This window comes from Cygnus olor, chromosome 6 (assembly GCF_009769625.2).
Source record: "Cygnus olor isolate bCygOlo1 chromosome 6, bCygOlo1.pri.v2, whole genome shotgun sequence".
NCBI lineage: Eukaryota > Metazoa > Chordata > Aves > Anseriformes > Anatidae > Cygnus > Cygnus olor.
In genome coordinates, this window is record NC_049174.1 from 717,781 (window position 1) to 733,321 (window position 15,541).

The 15,541-nt window shown below is 39.1% G+C and overlaps 1 protein-coding gene across 1 annotated transcript in view; it reads left to right on the top strand.

Annotated features, from left to right (window-relative positions):
- The window catches only part of SATB2 (SATB homeobox 2), a 132,260-nt gene that overhangs the window by 57,532 nt on the left and 59,187 nt on the right, over positions 1–15,541 (top strand). Inside the window, 1 exon segment of the mRNA XM_040561371.1 lies at positions 4,544–4,646. Within this exon segment, the coding sequence (XP_040417305.1) occupies positions 4,544–4,646 (103 nt within the window).

The window sequence follows — 15,541 nt, forward strand, 5'->3', positions numbered from 1 at the left end:
AGGACTGACAATTGTCAAGGGTGAGCTCGGAGTAGCTTCTTCGCACTAGGACCTGCCTCCCCTACTAACCCACATGTAGCTCTCATCAGCTTCCAACTGTGATAAAAAGTATGCCTTTTTAACAGTTGTATCTCAATTTCTAAAGAACAGCAATAAAAACATAGATGTAATTATCTTTAAAAAAGAACAAAAACTCATAGTTTTGTTCTCCATGACTGCTTTATAAATGACAGCAATGTCGTGTCTAAGACAGACAGGTTCCTACAGATATCATGAGCTCTATTTGTACTTCGGATTGTCATAACCAGAGATTCAAAAAGTTTTCATGACTGAAGCCTCCTTGCTTCGCACAAAAACAGAAAAACATTTCAGCACTCAGACCAAGCAACTTTGCTAGGACCAAAAAGTATATTGCCTTCTAAAAACTTCATTAGAATCTTATGTTAATCTGTTTGTTGTATCTTTTAAAAGTCAAAACATCAGTAAGTCCTGCTTGCTAAAAAATCCATTGCATCCAACTGCCTGTCTTGTGTTACACTGTACACTCATCCTGCAGTTCATGATCCAAAGCCTCCGTGAACCAAGAGAATTCTTTCTATCTGTAACTTAACACAAATTAGCCTCACTGTCTTATGACTACAACTCCAGGGAAAGCACGGGGGTACAGAGGTGAGTTACAGAGCAGAATTTAGGTCTCTGCAATAGGTAGGAATTGCTTTCCGGCAGAAAATGTTCCTCACCTTCCTTAGTCATGTTAGGTCTGCAGATCTAAAACAAATGGAAAGGCTGGATAAGCAAAAGCTGCGTAACTTGCCTTATTTACTAAAGGAGTAGCAGCGACTCGAGATATGCACAGAGCATAAGTGTGTTGAATACGGAAGTATTTTTCTTTTCACACAGTTTAAGTGTAATTTCTTTAAATAGAATTATCTGTGGAATCTGGTCAGCTAATGATGATTGCAGCATATGGTTGTCTCTGCCCAGTCTTCTTCAATATGCAGTATAACTAAACTATGCATCATTTCATATGCAGAATTCATTTGTTGTCTAGGTCTTGTTCCTCCCACTTGAGTTTCAAAGCCTACCAGGTAGAAATGCTGTAGTTGGTTTACTCTTCCCATAACCTCAGTATGACAGATATTAACAAGATTACTGATGGCAGGACTGTAGCAGCAAGAATCCTTGCCCTAGTACTTATTTAGTGGTCAAAGCTAAATAGAGATAGAAAATTGAGCTTGCTGACTTTTAAGTGCAGCTGTGAGTCACCTTGAGCAGTGACTAACCCCTGAACCAGGACTGCAAGAATTCAGTATTTATTATTATTATTGCTATAAAAAGTTTTAGTTTCTTTTGTTTTGGCTCAAAAAATGCAAAAGATACAACGGAAGGTTGTATAGGAACTGTCTATTACCATCATCTGAATATGCCTCTAATACAATTCCTTCTCCCAAATCAGTTTTAGAAAAATATCGTGCCAAATGTGAAATGTCATTACAACCCCCTTGTGGTTAATATATTATTGACAGCAGCAAATTGCAGAGTGGTCTCTTAGGAGTCGAACTGCAGAGTAAATGCTGCTGCTTATTAATGTGTTCACAGTGCCTCAAGTACAGAAGTGGAAAGGGGCAGCGCGGGGAGCTCTCGCTCCCATCCGTAACGGTTCTCTGTCTCTGCTTCTCAGTGCATGAGCTCTCCATGCAGCCCAGATGGGGATTCTGATTGCCGCTAATGGGAAATGTAATCATTCACTTTGATTTAAAATTGTTCTGTTTTTTTTTTTTTCTTTTTTTCTGCTAGGTGTATTATGTGGCTGCAGCTTAGCTACCCTTAGCATAAGGCTGCTGTTCAAACAAATAAATCCCAGTTAACCAAGCTGAGAGGAAGGAGGGTAGGTTGGGGGAGTGTGTGTGGCAGAAGGAAATCCAATTACTTCAGCGTTTCCATCTTTGCATAGAGACCTCTGTCTCTCCTGTATACTACGTAACTCATTTCAATGCTGACCATGTATTTTGTCTCCTTGCTGGAGCAAGATTTTTTGGGATGCAAGCATATTTTTCTCCTTGAACTTTCTGCACCAAATTTTCTTTATGTGGATATTTCTCAGGTTCAAGTCCCAGAAGTTTTCCTTTGACATGGCTGTCTTGGCCATACACCTACCAAACATATCTGCTACTTCGTATAATCTATACCTTTGTTAAGGATTTTCCCAGGAAAAATATGCACTATTTAGAAATTTGCAATTAGTGAGTGGTGTTTGTTTGTTTGTTTGTTTTTGCCACTCTCTTCTGGATTATGTATTCCCTTTTTGCGTACTCATCAAGATTCCTGATAGAAATACCCCTAGGGTCCCTTTCAATTTAATAATGAGGGTTGTTTTGGTTTTTTTTTTGTAGTCTGGAAGTTGTTACGGTTCTTTCCCCTGCTGTATTGTCAAGCGGCTGAACAGAATCTGTCCTGAGTTTTTTTTGCCAGTGGTTGATTTATTGCTTAAATTTACTATTTAGCTTAAGCTTTGCTTTCTCAAATAAAGGTTAATGGGTTAATATATTCCATGGTACTTAATAGCCCTACAATTTCATTAATGTCAATTTATTGTAGAGCTAGAGGATTTGGGGAAGAAAACCAGAAAAGCCAGGTTGTTATGTAGACAGACCTAAACAATTTTCCCACCTTCCCTAAGTGACTGGAAATATAACTAAAGTGACACTAAAAAAAAATGGAAGTTAGCTCAACTTTGTTGAAAATCCTTCCTTAGCAGAGGCTAGCATAGTACCATGCTTTCACAATACTACTGCTTGTTAAAGTGATTCAGAACAAGGGAGGATTTATGGGGAAGGAATTGTTGCTGACTACCACAATGTTAGGTTTATGTCTCAAAATATTGATTTTAATTAGAAAATTGAATCTCGGTTTTAGAAATTGAAGTCGCCACTTAAAAAGGCTCTGACTTTATAGCCTTCCAGCTCTACTGCACTGCACCAGAGCAGCTTTCAAGTGGAAAAGTTAAAGTGCAAAGGCACAAGATCCCCTTTACTGAAAGTGAAATTACGTGTTGAAGAATGAAACCAGCCTGCACCAATCAGTAGACTTAAGTCTCTCAGTTTTGCTCACGTTGTGTTTTAAGTCCCACAAGCTCAGGACTGAGGAGCAACTGGAGTTGCATGACACTGCAGTGAATTTGTTATAAGGGTGGATAAATCTGGGAGGGAGGAGGGGATGTTTTTGTTTTTAAAATTGTTAAAATTGAGTAAGCCAATGTGTAAGCTTTGTAGCTTTACAGAGAAGAGATGGCGTAGATCCCATTTTCCTCAAGAGCCTGCAGGAGCCTGTGGGCCAGAGTTTGAACCTATGGTAAATATCTTGTTTTAGTCATGAGGTCATGCTAGTTATCTCATCTCTGTGCACAAAGGTCATGCAATGTGCCAGTGTTTTTTCTGAGCTTTGTTATTAAGCGAAGAAGGAGGACAGAAGAAAACTGTGATTTCTGGAGAAGGTGCTTTGGCTCCCATGTGTTAGTGGTTTTAGATTGCATTTCCTTGCTTGAGTTTGTACACATGCTGGGAGTGATTTGACCCTGGAAGAGTTAAGGAGGGAAAAGCAAAATGTTGTTTCTAAAAAGATGCCTTGTCTTCAGAATGGAAGAAGGAAGGAGAAAAAAAAAAAAAAGAAAAACTGCCAGTAACCAGAGTCTTTCTCACCCTGTGGGCAGAAACATCCCACATATAAACTATCCGTTTTATGGGTATCAGGTGCTGCAGAACAGCTCTGTTCCTCTCTGCTTCCAGTTGGCTTGCAATGAGAGTCATTTAAAGGGAATTCACAAAGAGCAGAGAGAGTGGCAGTGGTTAAGCAAGTGATACTTCAGTTTTGTTCATCTTTGTTGTGGTTTCTGGCTGTTCTCTATTGTAGTGTGCATAGTTACTTTCACCCTGAATAGCACTGTTAATTTCTTTTATGGGTGATTTTTCACACAAGGGCTAATCACATGTTTCTATAAATTATATTAATTTAACTTATTTGCCTAACTGTTGTTCTGTAGCGAGTAGCACGGATGTTCCCTCATTCTTGGCTGTGTGGTCTCACTGCATTTGGAAGCAAAACAGAGACATCTGAAAAGCGTTATTTGGATTATGCATGCTGAAGCATCTAATCTTACCTTTAGGATCTGGTGCCTAAATCACGATTGTTCTCACCCAGGTGCAGTGAGCGTGTGTTCACCAGGATGGCACCAACTTTTGCTATGCAACTAAAGTTTAGATATTGTAAAATCACAAGTACAAATTAAAGTAGAAGCAGAACTGTCCCCACCTCCGGCTGGTACTGCATCTTTTTTGCTTTATAAGTGAACCAGAGTAATTATGTTCGGGGATTTACAATGGAGAATAAAACCAATTTTGTGTACTCATCAGGCACTGCTTTTTGGTTTTAAAGGCAAAAATGGATGACATGCAATGCACTTGCATGTCATTCACTTACCCCGGAAAAATTTCTAATTAGGCGAGATATTTTAAAATCATTTTTGTCTTTTTTTCTGTACTTCCAGAGTATGATTTCATCCATTGTAAATAGTACATACTATGCCAATGTTTCAGCAACCAAGTGCCAGGAGTTTGGGAGATGGTACAAAAAGTACAAGAAGATTAAAGGTAAATCGATTTTTTTCTAACTTTCCAAGTTCTTTAACTTCTGCTGACAGTTTGTGATTATTTGCTTTAAGTAAAAGTGATAATAAGCTTTAATAATATTAGTGAATTTGTCTACAAATAGGGCACAGTCACAGCACATTTGAAATTTAATCTGATACTTTACAAACAAGGCTGGCGTGGAAACATAGGCCTCTTAATACATGCTTCTAATATCCCATTTAGTTGTGCTGAAAGATCAACTGTGTTTTGAATTAAACTAAAATGTTTTGGAAAAAAGAAGTGTTCTAGTAGCTCAGAATTAAAAAGTTAGATTGCTGTGTAAATTGCCTTAGCTGCATTATATTCATGAAACCTAAAAAACTTGTCTAAGTTACATGTGCCCTTTCTCTCTGTTTTAAATACTGCTAAGCATTCTGGCATTCCTGCCATATTTTATCATGTAGAGTCTGGATAACAGTGGAGCATTTAGTACCCAATCATTAGGAGACATTACTAAATAATGTATGCTGCTGCATCCACTGAGGTTAAGATGAAAATAGTCCATTGTTTATATTATTTCTACAACGAAATTGTATTAGTTTGTTGGCAGTAAAATGCCTGAGGCGGTAAAAATTATTCTACATATGTTCATACTGCTCTCACCACTGAAATGTGTGATCACCTTCCAGTAGTACCCAAAGTGATGTGACACACATCCGTCACGTGTAGTTTGTTCTTTTATTCATTCTTTCCTTTGGGAAGTGACTTGTGTGTGTGTGTGTACTGGACTTTTTTGTTGTTGTTTGTTTTTTGTTTTAAAACACATGTCCTTTTAGCACAAGTTTAGCAATAGTCAAAAGCTTTTCTACAGTACTAATTGCCTCCTCATTTTCCAAATGACCATCACCCCTGGAGATTAGCGTTACCCTATGATAGTTTTTTTGTTCCTTTGTTTTTTAAGTTTTTCTCTCTGTTACACCACTGAAGGGGAGGGTTCATTGTCTGAAGGCAATGTCTATTTTTGTTGTTTCTGTCTGTGATCCTTTCAGTGGCCAGGAAAATAATAACACGATTCACAGGCATTATGCAGAAATACAGTAACGTCCTGTTCTTCTTGAGAAGCCATTATATTTTTAGTTACGTGAAGATCAGCATCTTTCAAAAACACTCTTTTTCTCTTAAAAAGCTGTCATACATGAGATAGGAAAGTTTGCTTGTTTAGTTTCCATAGGACAGAGCAGAAATCTGCATAACAATACCATAAAGAGTCTGCTTCTCAAATTAGGAACACATGAATCAAAATTGCGTAAAATATCAGAATAAGTTCTGAGTCATCTGTTTTTCCTCTGATATCCATCTGGCTCACGTGGCACATACCTGTAGGATTCCCAGGCTTTGTCTGTGTAGTGATAGATTTTCACTAGGCAAAAAATAAAAGGAATGTTTTATAGTGAAATTACCTGTGGATAGAAGGAAGATTGTTCAGGCAGAAGTGGGGTAACAATGTAGATGAGGAAATGGAGGTGTTGCTTTTCACCTGTTAAAATGGTTTAGGCTAGAAGTAAAAATGTTGATTGGACATTTTAGTTCATGGTTACCCTGGTGCCAGATAAACTGGATAGTTTCTTCTCACTCTAAATTGCTGTTGTGTTATGCAGAAGTGTTTCTTTTCTCTAAATGGCATCTCTTAATAAAAGAATTTTATTTGAAGTGCTCTAACATATCCTCTTGGTTAAAAAACAACCAAAGGAATCAAACAGCTTCAAGGTCATCACCGTTCGCTTTTACTTGCCATTCTAGGAGAACAGAGATGGGCTTTTTTCTTTCTTTCTTTTTTTTCTTTTTTTCCAAACTGGGCAAGGGTGTAATGCCAGTTGCAGAGGCACTGGAAGCTCTTAACTGTAGTGTTCTTAACTGTAGAGACGCCACTACAGCTTCTGAGTGTTTCTAGCACACTGCTGTCTTACACTTTCTTCCATTCTTAGAGCATTGAATTCTTTACGCACTTACTTTTTTTTTTTTTTTTTTACTTAGTAAGTGCACAGTTAAATTGTTAAGTGCCGTAAAAGCAGAATGAGACCTCAATCAAGAGGTCAAGGACCCAAACCAGAAGAGTTTACCAGATAACTCTGCATATGTGCTATTCAAAGAGAGACAGCCTGTCGTTGCTGTTTGGAAGTGTGTGTGTGTGTGTGTGCGTGTTAGTGGGAGGAGAAAAAGGAAGGTTAAGGTATGTGTGAAGTAAACACAAGCTGCTATAAAGCAGTTCAAGTCGTGTTGATTCGTCAGCCATATGAGTGGAAGAGAAAACAAAGAATCTACAGCAGGTAGATTGGTGCATGAAGAAAAAACATCCATGGATCTTCAGGGCAGTAATCTAGACCCCCTGGCAACAGGAAGGCTTCTGCACTTCTTTGGGCGGTTTCAATTTCTCATCATCTCTCTTTTCAAGTTGTTTTGTTTCTTCTCCGTAGCCAGATATTTCTACAGGACAGCTCAGTTAGTATGCAAAATCAGTGACTTACATGCTTCAGTCATCACATATTCCTTTAATAAAAATAAAACAAAACAAAACCAAACCTTAAATTTTCTATAAAGGTGGATAGATGATGCAGCAATTCACTTTTGGATAATCTGGATAGATTGGATAAAACTAACTTAGAGTCACTGAGACCAGCACCCATATCCATGTGTAAGTCTAGAGCTGGTTTATTAGAAAGTAAAAGCAAAAAACAATTCACATGAGCTGTGGTAAGTGCAAAATAGGAAGGAGCTTCAAAATAACTTTATTGACGTTGCAAGCTAAATGCAGCCTACAGTGTTAAATGTGTTTTCTATTATCTGCTAATGTCTGTTTTAATAAAACAGTGGGAACTAAATGGTTGCTTCTTAATCAAAACCATGATTTCCTAAACATAAGCTATGTGATTCTGTTACAAATTGCCACATATAGATCTCCTAGGTCAAACTTTTTTCCTTTCTCATAGAAATAAATAAACACTAAAATAATTATACACTCTGGAAGATCAAAGTAATTACAACTGAAGCCATGCAAAAATAAAAAGTTCTCTGGAAAAAAAATGAAAAGCATCAGGTTGCAGAGTATATAGTTAACGTTTAAATAAATATAAGAAAGTGAACAATCAATAATTTGATATCATTAGCAACAGATGTAAAAACTATATAGAAATGGAATTGTATGAAATCTCAAGTAAACATTCTCAGTGTGCATTCTGTTGAACTCACCGAAAAGACAGCTAAACTATTTATGCTTGTAATTTAAAAAAAAAAGTTTTCAGTTAGTTCAGGTCAGCATGGCAATTTTGTCTTGTGTCAAGACCATGCTAGAATAAAATTCTGCTTGAATTTTTTCTCCCACCCCACCCGAGCCCCTTAAGGTTTTAAGATGTTCACAGTTTACTCAGTGGCACGAGAGTTAGTATACAGACAGATCCTGCAATTTGCTGGTGTGAGGATGGAGACTTTTTTGTCTCCTCCTGGCTCAGTCTCCTTGGAATACACGTGTATTTGAAAGAGAGCTTACATTTACACAGTTCTAATGGAAAATATATAGAAGTTGGGAAACAAGAAGCTTACAGCTCTTCTGTGAACTTTCTCTTCCCCCTGTGGACCTGTGTAATCATTTGGGGTGGTAATTAAGCTATCTAGTTTGCATTGTCATTTGTTCAGAATATGCACCATGAATGAATGTAATATTACTGTGCAAAGCCTTTTTTTTAAAAAAAACTTTATTTTCATTGTTTTTTTCATGTTTTTGAGGGATGCATGAACTTTTGGTACACAGTTGCATACACGACAGGGCTTAGGTATGTTTAAACCTACTTGAATGAGTGACACTTCACCTTTTTTAATAAAGGCTACATACTATTACTGTAATGATAAGTGTACAGCAGTGGCTTACTCCACTGATTCTCAAGCTGTCTTCCTGCTGCCCAGTCCCACAGGGATGGTCCTCTCAAGCTGAAAACCATGCCTTTGGTTTCTCAAGATGCTGAACTTCCTAAAGCTGGGAGAAGGTATTTGACATTGTTGGAATTCAGGATTTGAATAACTGGCTTAGTCTTTCTTAGAAGGAAAACAATAATAAAATGTAAGCTTTACACCCAGTGGTGGTTCAGTGTCTGTCAAAAAAAAAATGCTATCCACTATCATTACCTCCATTTTACAGGTGGAGAAATTGAGGCAGAAAGGAGCGTAGTGACATGACCACAGACAGTCAGAAAACCATTGTCAGAGCCGGAGTGACACCAAACCTTTTGTGCATGGTTATATGATGTTTAAAAGGCTTTCACTAGTTCTTCATTAGATTAACAAATAGATATGCAAATAAAAATAAGACCTTGTAAGTAACTGTATACACACAGTTCTATATGGAGAGAAATATGCCAGAACTTTGCCATGCAACTCAGGTCACTGTCAAGGGATAAAACTTGTACCAGTTACCTACTCATTGCCCAGTATTTTGGGGTCATAGCATTTCAAATATTTTTTAGCTCTATTTCTCAATAGATATTTCACTTCCCAAGTGTCATGCTTTCTATTTTTATCAGAAGGGCTATCACTGTATCAGAATTCTTTCACAACTGAAACTCTTAACTTGTGTGAATCTTTTCTTTTTGCCTGATGACACAGCTTAGCTTGGTGGGAGGAAGTTAGGAAGGCAGAGGGCAGAAATAAAAATACTCTGAACTTAAAAATAAAAAGACATATTTTCTTTGTCTGCATATTAAGAACATTTCATTTTTTTGCTCCTGCCATCAGTGGCTGTCAAAATATAGCTTTCAGTGGATGTGAGTTTTGAGACTGTGGCTGTCTCAAAGTTTTTGTGGAATGATGAGTCTCTTCTGTTTAAAGGAGGAGGGCTCAGTTATTTCTGTTTCAATAGATCTGGAACCAGCTTCCATAAGAATAAGCTTTTATAGCTTCCTTAAATAGAGAATCTGCTTTGGCTGCTCTTTGTTTTTTCCAGTATTACTGATTTGTTGTTGTGTGCTATTTCATTCTTGAAAGTATGTTTGCTTACTTCCCATAAGGGACAGACAGAGCAATGTGCCTTTCTTTTACTGTGTTCTAGACGCCATTATAGGTTAAGAGAGGTTAGAAATAGGGTTCAGACGGGTTCCCAGCTTTGTTGTTTCTAGGCTGAAGGAGCCTAGGGTTGCAGCGTGGTGATAATTCCAGTGTGAGTGTGGTGAAAATATTCATTATGTGCTTTGATGAATAGTTTTGAATTGTTCCTCTGAAGCAGATGTTGCAGAAGCCCCATGAAAAGGCCCACCAGATTATTCTCAGACAGTGTTTTTAACCTTTAAAAATAACCTATTTATTGATACGTGTGTGTGTATGTAAATAGGTGTTTTTAGTTATGTGTATGTGTGTATATATATATATATGTTTGTATATACATAAACAGAGAGATCTTGATCTTCGACCTTTTTAACTAACCAGTTGAGGCAGAAATGTTAATTTTTTTAAGAGGAGATAATTTCGTGTGCTATTTGGATATTAGTTGCAGCTCTGGCACTAAACCAGATAGGGTCATTTAGGTCAGCTGTGTGGCTTTTGACATTACTGTAATTTTTCCTTTGCTTGCTTTTATACTCCTGACTCTGTTTTTATTTCACTTAAAATAGCACTTTCCTCACTTTCTTAAGGAAAAAGATAAGAAAATAGCATCATTCACAGGCAAGCATTTCAGCATCTCGATCACAAAAAGGACCTAAAGATTGTTTCTGGCTCGAGCACATCCTTACAGTCTGTAGACTGCTGTGCTGTTTTATGGGGAGAGAAGTTCCTTGATTTGCATTGGTCATGAGGAAAAAGTGGAACCTCTCTCTAAATAAAAGCTTAAACTTGGCACATTTCAGCAAGAATTAGAGTTGACTACTGGTTTCCCCACCCACATTAGAATTTTGTATTTCAGTCTTGTCCCTGATGTTAAGTACCACTCTGGGGGATTTGTGTGTGCATATTGTTCAAAAACAATTTACCCACTGCAGTATGTTCCAGGAGCTCTATGAATTGTGGCTCTCTTGGCTATTCCTCTGTATAAAGAGAATTAAAACAGACGCTTTTTTTTTTTCTTCTTAAGCTTAACTTTTTTCTAAAGTAAATGCATGTATAAATTTCAGCTTTGCAAAATGTCTTTCATTTCTTGTGGCTTTTTGGATCAGTGGCTCTCACTCTTAATAGTAGATGTGTCACAGCAGGAGGATATGTCAATTAGCTGAATGCCATCTTGTGCGCATGCATGTGGCTGGAGCTGCAGCCATTGCTGCTGCAGGGAACATATGTCAGTACAATAGAGGTTGGAAGCCTTTCTGTAGAAAAACTGCCCAGCCATTCGTCCCCTCTATTTTGTCCCTGCCATGCGGAAGTTTTTTATGACTACTTGATTTTATTCCTTTTTTTAATTTAGGTATACCGACTGACACAGCTCAGGTAACCTCACTCTCTCAACTTTATGGTTTTAAAATGTCTCCTGTTCCAAGCACGGTGTTATTCTCAGTGAGGACCAGTTGTGCACAGAGGCTGCGACTTCTGTCCAGCTACTTTTGATTTCTTAGTGAATATAGAATGGTCTTCTTCATTTTTAAAAGCAAATACTTTTTTTTTAATCTCTAGAATTTCAAAATAATTTTTCCTTAATATGTAAAAAATATTTTGAACAAACAACGTGTTATTTCAAAATGAAAGAATTTTTTTGAAAGTAAGAACTAGTGGAGTTTAGATTGGAAAGGGAGGAAGACCTGAAGCTTAGACACAGGCATAAGCTTTCCTGGTGTGAAAGCTGCGATGTGACTGTCTCTCATCATGTGGATTTCATGGTATACATAATCCATTCTGTCACTACAACAGAGTTGAATTCTGTTCATTCCTAGTATCTGAAGGGCTTATGTGTCTGTCTTAATGATGTTTGTGTTCTGTCTCATTCCTTTCATCATCTCTGATGTTATGAGTCAGGAAGGGATGTGTACTTATCTCCCAGAGGGACTGCACAGTTGTTTGGGTTTTCTAGGCAATTTGCACCTCCTTCTTGAGGTGTCCGTGAAAGGTTAGTACTTAAATAGCGGGACAGACTTCCATCACAGTACTTTGACAGGGAGCAAGATATTTTTATATCAGATGAGACAATCAGTCCATCTAAACCAGTATGCTGCGTTTCTGTCAGTTCTGAGTAATGTTTCCCCTAATTCTCCCTTTCCATTTTACACGACCAATATTTATACATTAGACTTTGTGGTCTCCAAAGTGCCTTCAATGTAATGCTTCCCTCTGTCATATGAAGAATGGAGTTCATACTGCTTTATGCCCTCCTTAACCTATACAGTAATCCAGAAATAATCTAAAATTAATTCAAGGGTTATATTCTTCCTTTCTGAGAAGCGGCTTTGGAAGCAATGCAGTCCAGGAACAGCCCATCAGAAGAATATGACTTCCTATGTTTAAGCAGAATTGACAGAAAGCATGTTAGGGTCTGTGTGTCCCAAGGGATGATGTGGATCTCCTCTCAAGGACAAGAGAAAGAAAAAGTCAGCTGCACATAGATAGACAACAGTGTTACTTCAGTCTGTTCAGTTCCCCCAACACTGATGCTGATCAAAGGCCTACTTTTATGACGATTCTTCCAAAATACAAGAATAGTGACTTTTCCTTTGGTGGAAACTGAGCGATTTGCAACACAACGGAGAACAGACAATGGCCTTTCCCATCTGTTTTCCATTTGGCTTGGATAAAGGCCTTTGCTACCCACAGCCAGCAACCAAACAATTTCTGTATGTGCTCTGTAGCTATTTTGAGGTTATTTGCTGTCCTGCAGGAGTAGAGGAAGGGAAGGGTTTTAAAAGTTACAATTTCCTATCAAGTGTACCTCTCCAGTCAACCTGCATTTTCTCCAGTCTTGACTGCAAGAACAAACGCCCAGCCAGAGGTCAGACAGTAAAGGAAGCCAGTGAATGACTTTGGGTAAATATGAAGATTGGATGTCGAATGAAAATGAGACTCCTCAGACCGGCCCTCTACACTGAAGTGGTTAAGTGGGCTGTGATTAAAAGAAATAAGTAGTTATCCTAATTATATATGAAAAGATACAGAATTACCACTTTAAAAGCACCTCGTGTGCTCTTGAGTGGCTCTGTTATTTACCGAGTAGTAGTTCATAATTACGTACCGTAAGCAAGACGACACCTTGTTGGAGTAGTGAAGCCACCCCGTCTCTCCGAGTCAGAGGGTGGTGTGGTGTTGGAGAGTGCTTCATCCCCCAGGTTCAAATCTTGCACTGGTGAGTAGGGTGGTGCTCAGCCATGAGAAATTGTGGGAACCTTTCTATCTAAAGTTTGGTGCTGGGCATAGTGAAGCTCACAAACAGAGCTGTGCTGTCCCAGGCTAGCTTGGTTTGGCCATTACCGCTGCTGGTAATGGCTTTTATGCTCACCAGGTTTTAAATAATAAAGAAGCAAACTCTGAAGCCATTGCACTGGAGAACAACCCTGGGGTGGTGACATCCTGTCACAATTGAAGTATGGCAGTCCTGCCGGCTAGTAACTTATTACAAAATGTTTCTTTACCAGTCTCTTCCTGCTCTGTTTGGGGCAAAGTGCCTGTGTGCCTGTAGTACTGAAAAGTCCGGGACTTGCTGGGTGATGGGTGCTAGAGGGTCTTCTATGACACCATTGGAGTGCGGTGCTGGGAGTCATGTTAAGCTCTTGCTCTCCCAGCTGCATCCATTATTGTGTGTGCTAAAGAATTTGGTTTCCAGTGCTGTCCGTCAGTTCAGTGCCGTTCCTAAGCCCTAAATACCCCACAGGCTCTTTGTGAGAATGTTCCTATTAACAGCTTGGTGGAAATAAAGGGTGAGGGGAAGGGAAGGTGGAGAAATAAATCTTATTTTAAATCTCTTGAGCTAGTTTCATTTCAAATGGAAAGTTGCATGCAGACAACCCCAAGCTATTGTGCTGGGGACTGCGTCAGCTGTTTGACTGTGTAAGGAAGATTTGGGTAGAGGTTAAGAGCATCACACAGGGGAAGGGTGCATTGGGTTGCTTTTGTGCTGTATCCAGGATGTTTCTAACTCAGTATGAAGTCAAAATACATTGACGCACGTGGTAATCATTATGAGAAGAGAAAGGAACATTAAAACACAACAATTTGCTGCTCCCATTCTGGGGATTATGTTGGTCTCCAGCTGTTGCAGGGGCAGTGACATGTTGTGGCGGGGTATAGGCAAAAGGAGGGGCAGACACCATCCTGGAGCGCTCTGTGAGCTGCTTGCTGAGCTCGGGCACGGTACCAGTTGTCCAGGCACCTTGCATCTGCCTACCTGGGCTATGGCTTCAGGAGGGCAGGCTCTGAAATATGGAGGTACTGTTGTACTTGACTTAAAAGAGTTTTTGGGGGAAAATGCTGAAGAATTGTATACCAGGCAGCGCAATGCAGGGAGAAAATGGAAAACGCTGTCTTGTCTTTTGCTTTGGTCACACCACAGATGGAAGGTGGGTAACAGCCTCCTTGACTAGCTTTTGTGGAACTAGCACAGGCATTGCTAGCAGGGGAGCTTTCTTACCAATACTTGAATGTAGGCTTCACGTGTCCATGGTGCCCTATCCTTCACAGTTTAAAGACTTGCTCCTCTGTCTTTACTGTTTTGTACATCAATGTATTCAAGTTTGTAAAGGATTATGTGGTCTGTAAATGTACACCCTGTTACAGTGGAGCAATAGGAGACACGGGAAGGAAAAGAGAGAGACTGTAATGGGGTAGGGACATGGAAAATGGAAGACACAAAAGGAAAAAACCCAGTTCAGGAGGATCTGAGGCAGAACATCAGTGTCACAACAGCTTTGTGGCTCCTGTATGCCTTTTTTTCTTAGAGCATTGCTGGCAAGCTGGCCTGCCTCTCAGGACAGTGCCAGCCTTCATCTCGGCATTGTCTCAGGCTTGCCCCTATCCAGGCCCCGCAGAGCCCCCATCAGTCTGTAGTTACCAGCAAACAACAGGGAATCTGATATGGGAAATGGGCTGGAGAAGGAAAGAGGCTTGAGGAGTTGAGTAATGCACATTTTTTCCATCCAGCGTAACTGTTAATGGTAACCTTTTATTATTGAAGTGGTTGAAGTGACTAGAATCTGGTTTGTTTATTGGTAATATATGCGTGGCTCTATAGTCTAATGTGATCGAAAAAGGAAACTGATAACAAGGTAAAAATACACCTATGGAAGCAAGTCAGGTGATGTCTCTGTATAATGTAATTGCAAGTAGCACTGCACAAATTAACAGCCTGGCAGCCTTTTCAACTTAAACTTTATTTTTATAGGGGTTTATAACTTGGCACTGATGTCAAGAGTGGGTGGAAACTTGGCAAATGTGGTTCAGCCCAGAAAGTGAATGTTATTTATATTTATTTCTCACCAAGTTTTCAAAAACACTTGGTTACTGTTTTTGTGTTCTAACAAGTAGTAATTTGTTGGTTTCAGTGACTTATTCTTGGTATATTTCTTAAACGGCAAAATAGTTGAAAAATTGTTTCAGCTCTCCTGAAGCTTCTCGTGGAAGGACTCTAGATCTCCAAGGGTGTAAATGAAGACTGAAAGTAGTTCTTGTTGTACTTCCTTTTAGCACAATGCTCCAATTATTTCATGTGCACTGAGCAACATCTTTATTGTATTTACATCAGATTAATTCCTGATTCTGAAGTAGCTACTGCACCTTTGGAGTAATTACATTTGGTTTTGCTGGCAACTGTATGTATTTAATGATATTACTCAGGTACAGGCTCACCGCAGAGAGGCTCAGGCGATCGTATAGCCACATGCGCTCTGAATGGGCCACAGCACAGAACATGGTCTTGAGCTGTGACAAAGCAGCCCCTCTTCCCCACACCCCTGCCCGCATGTGCC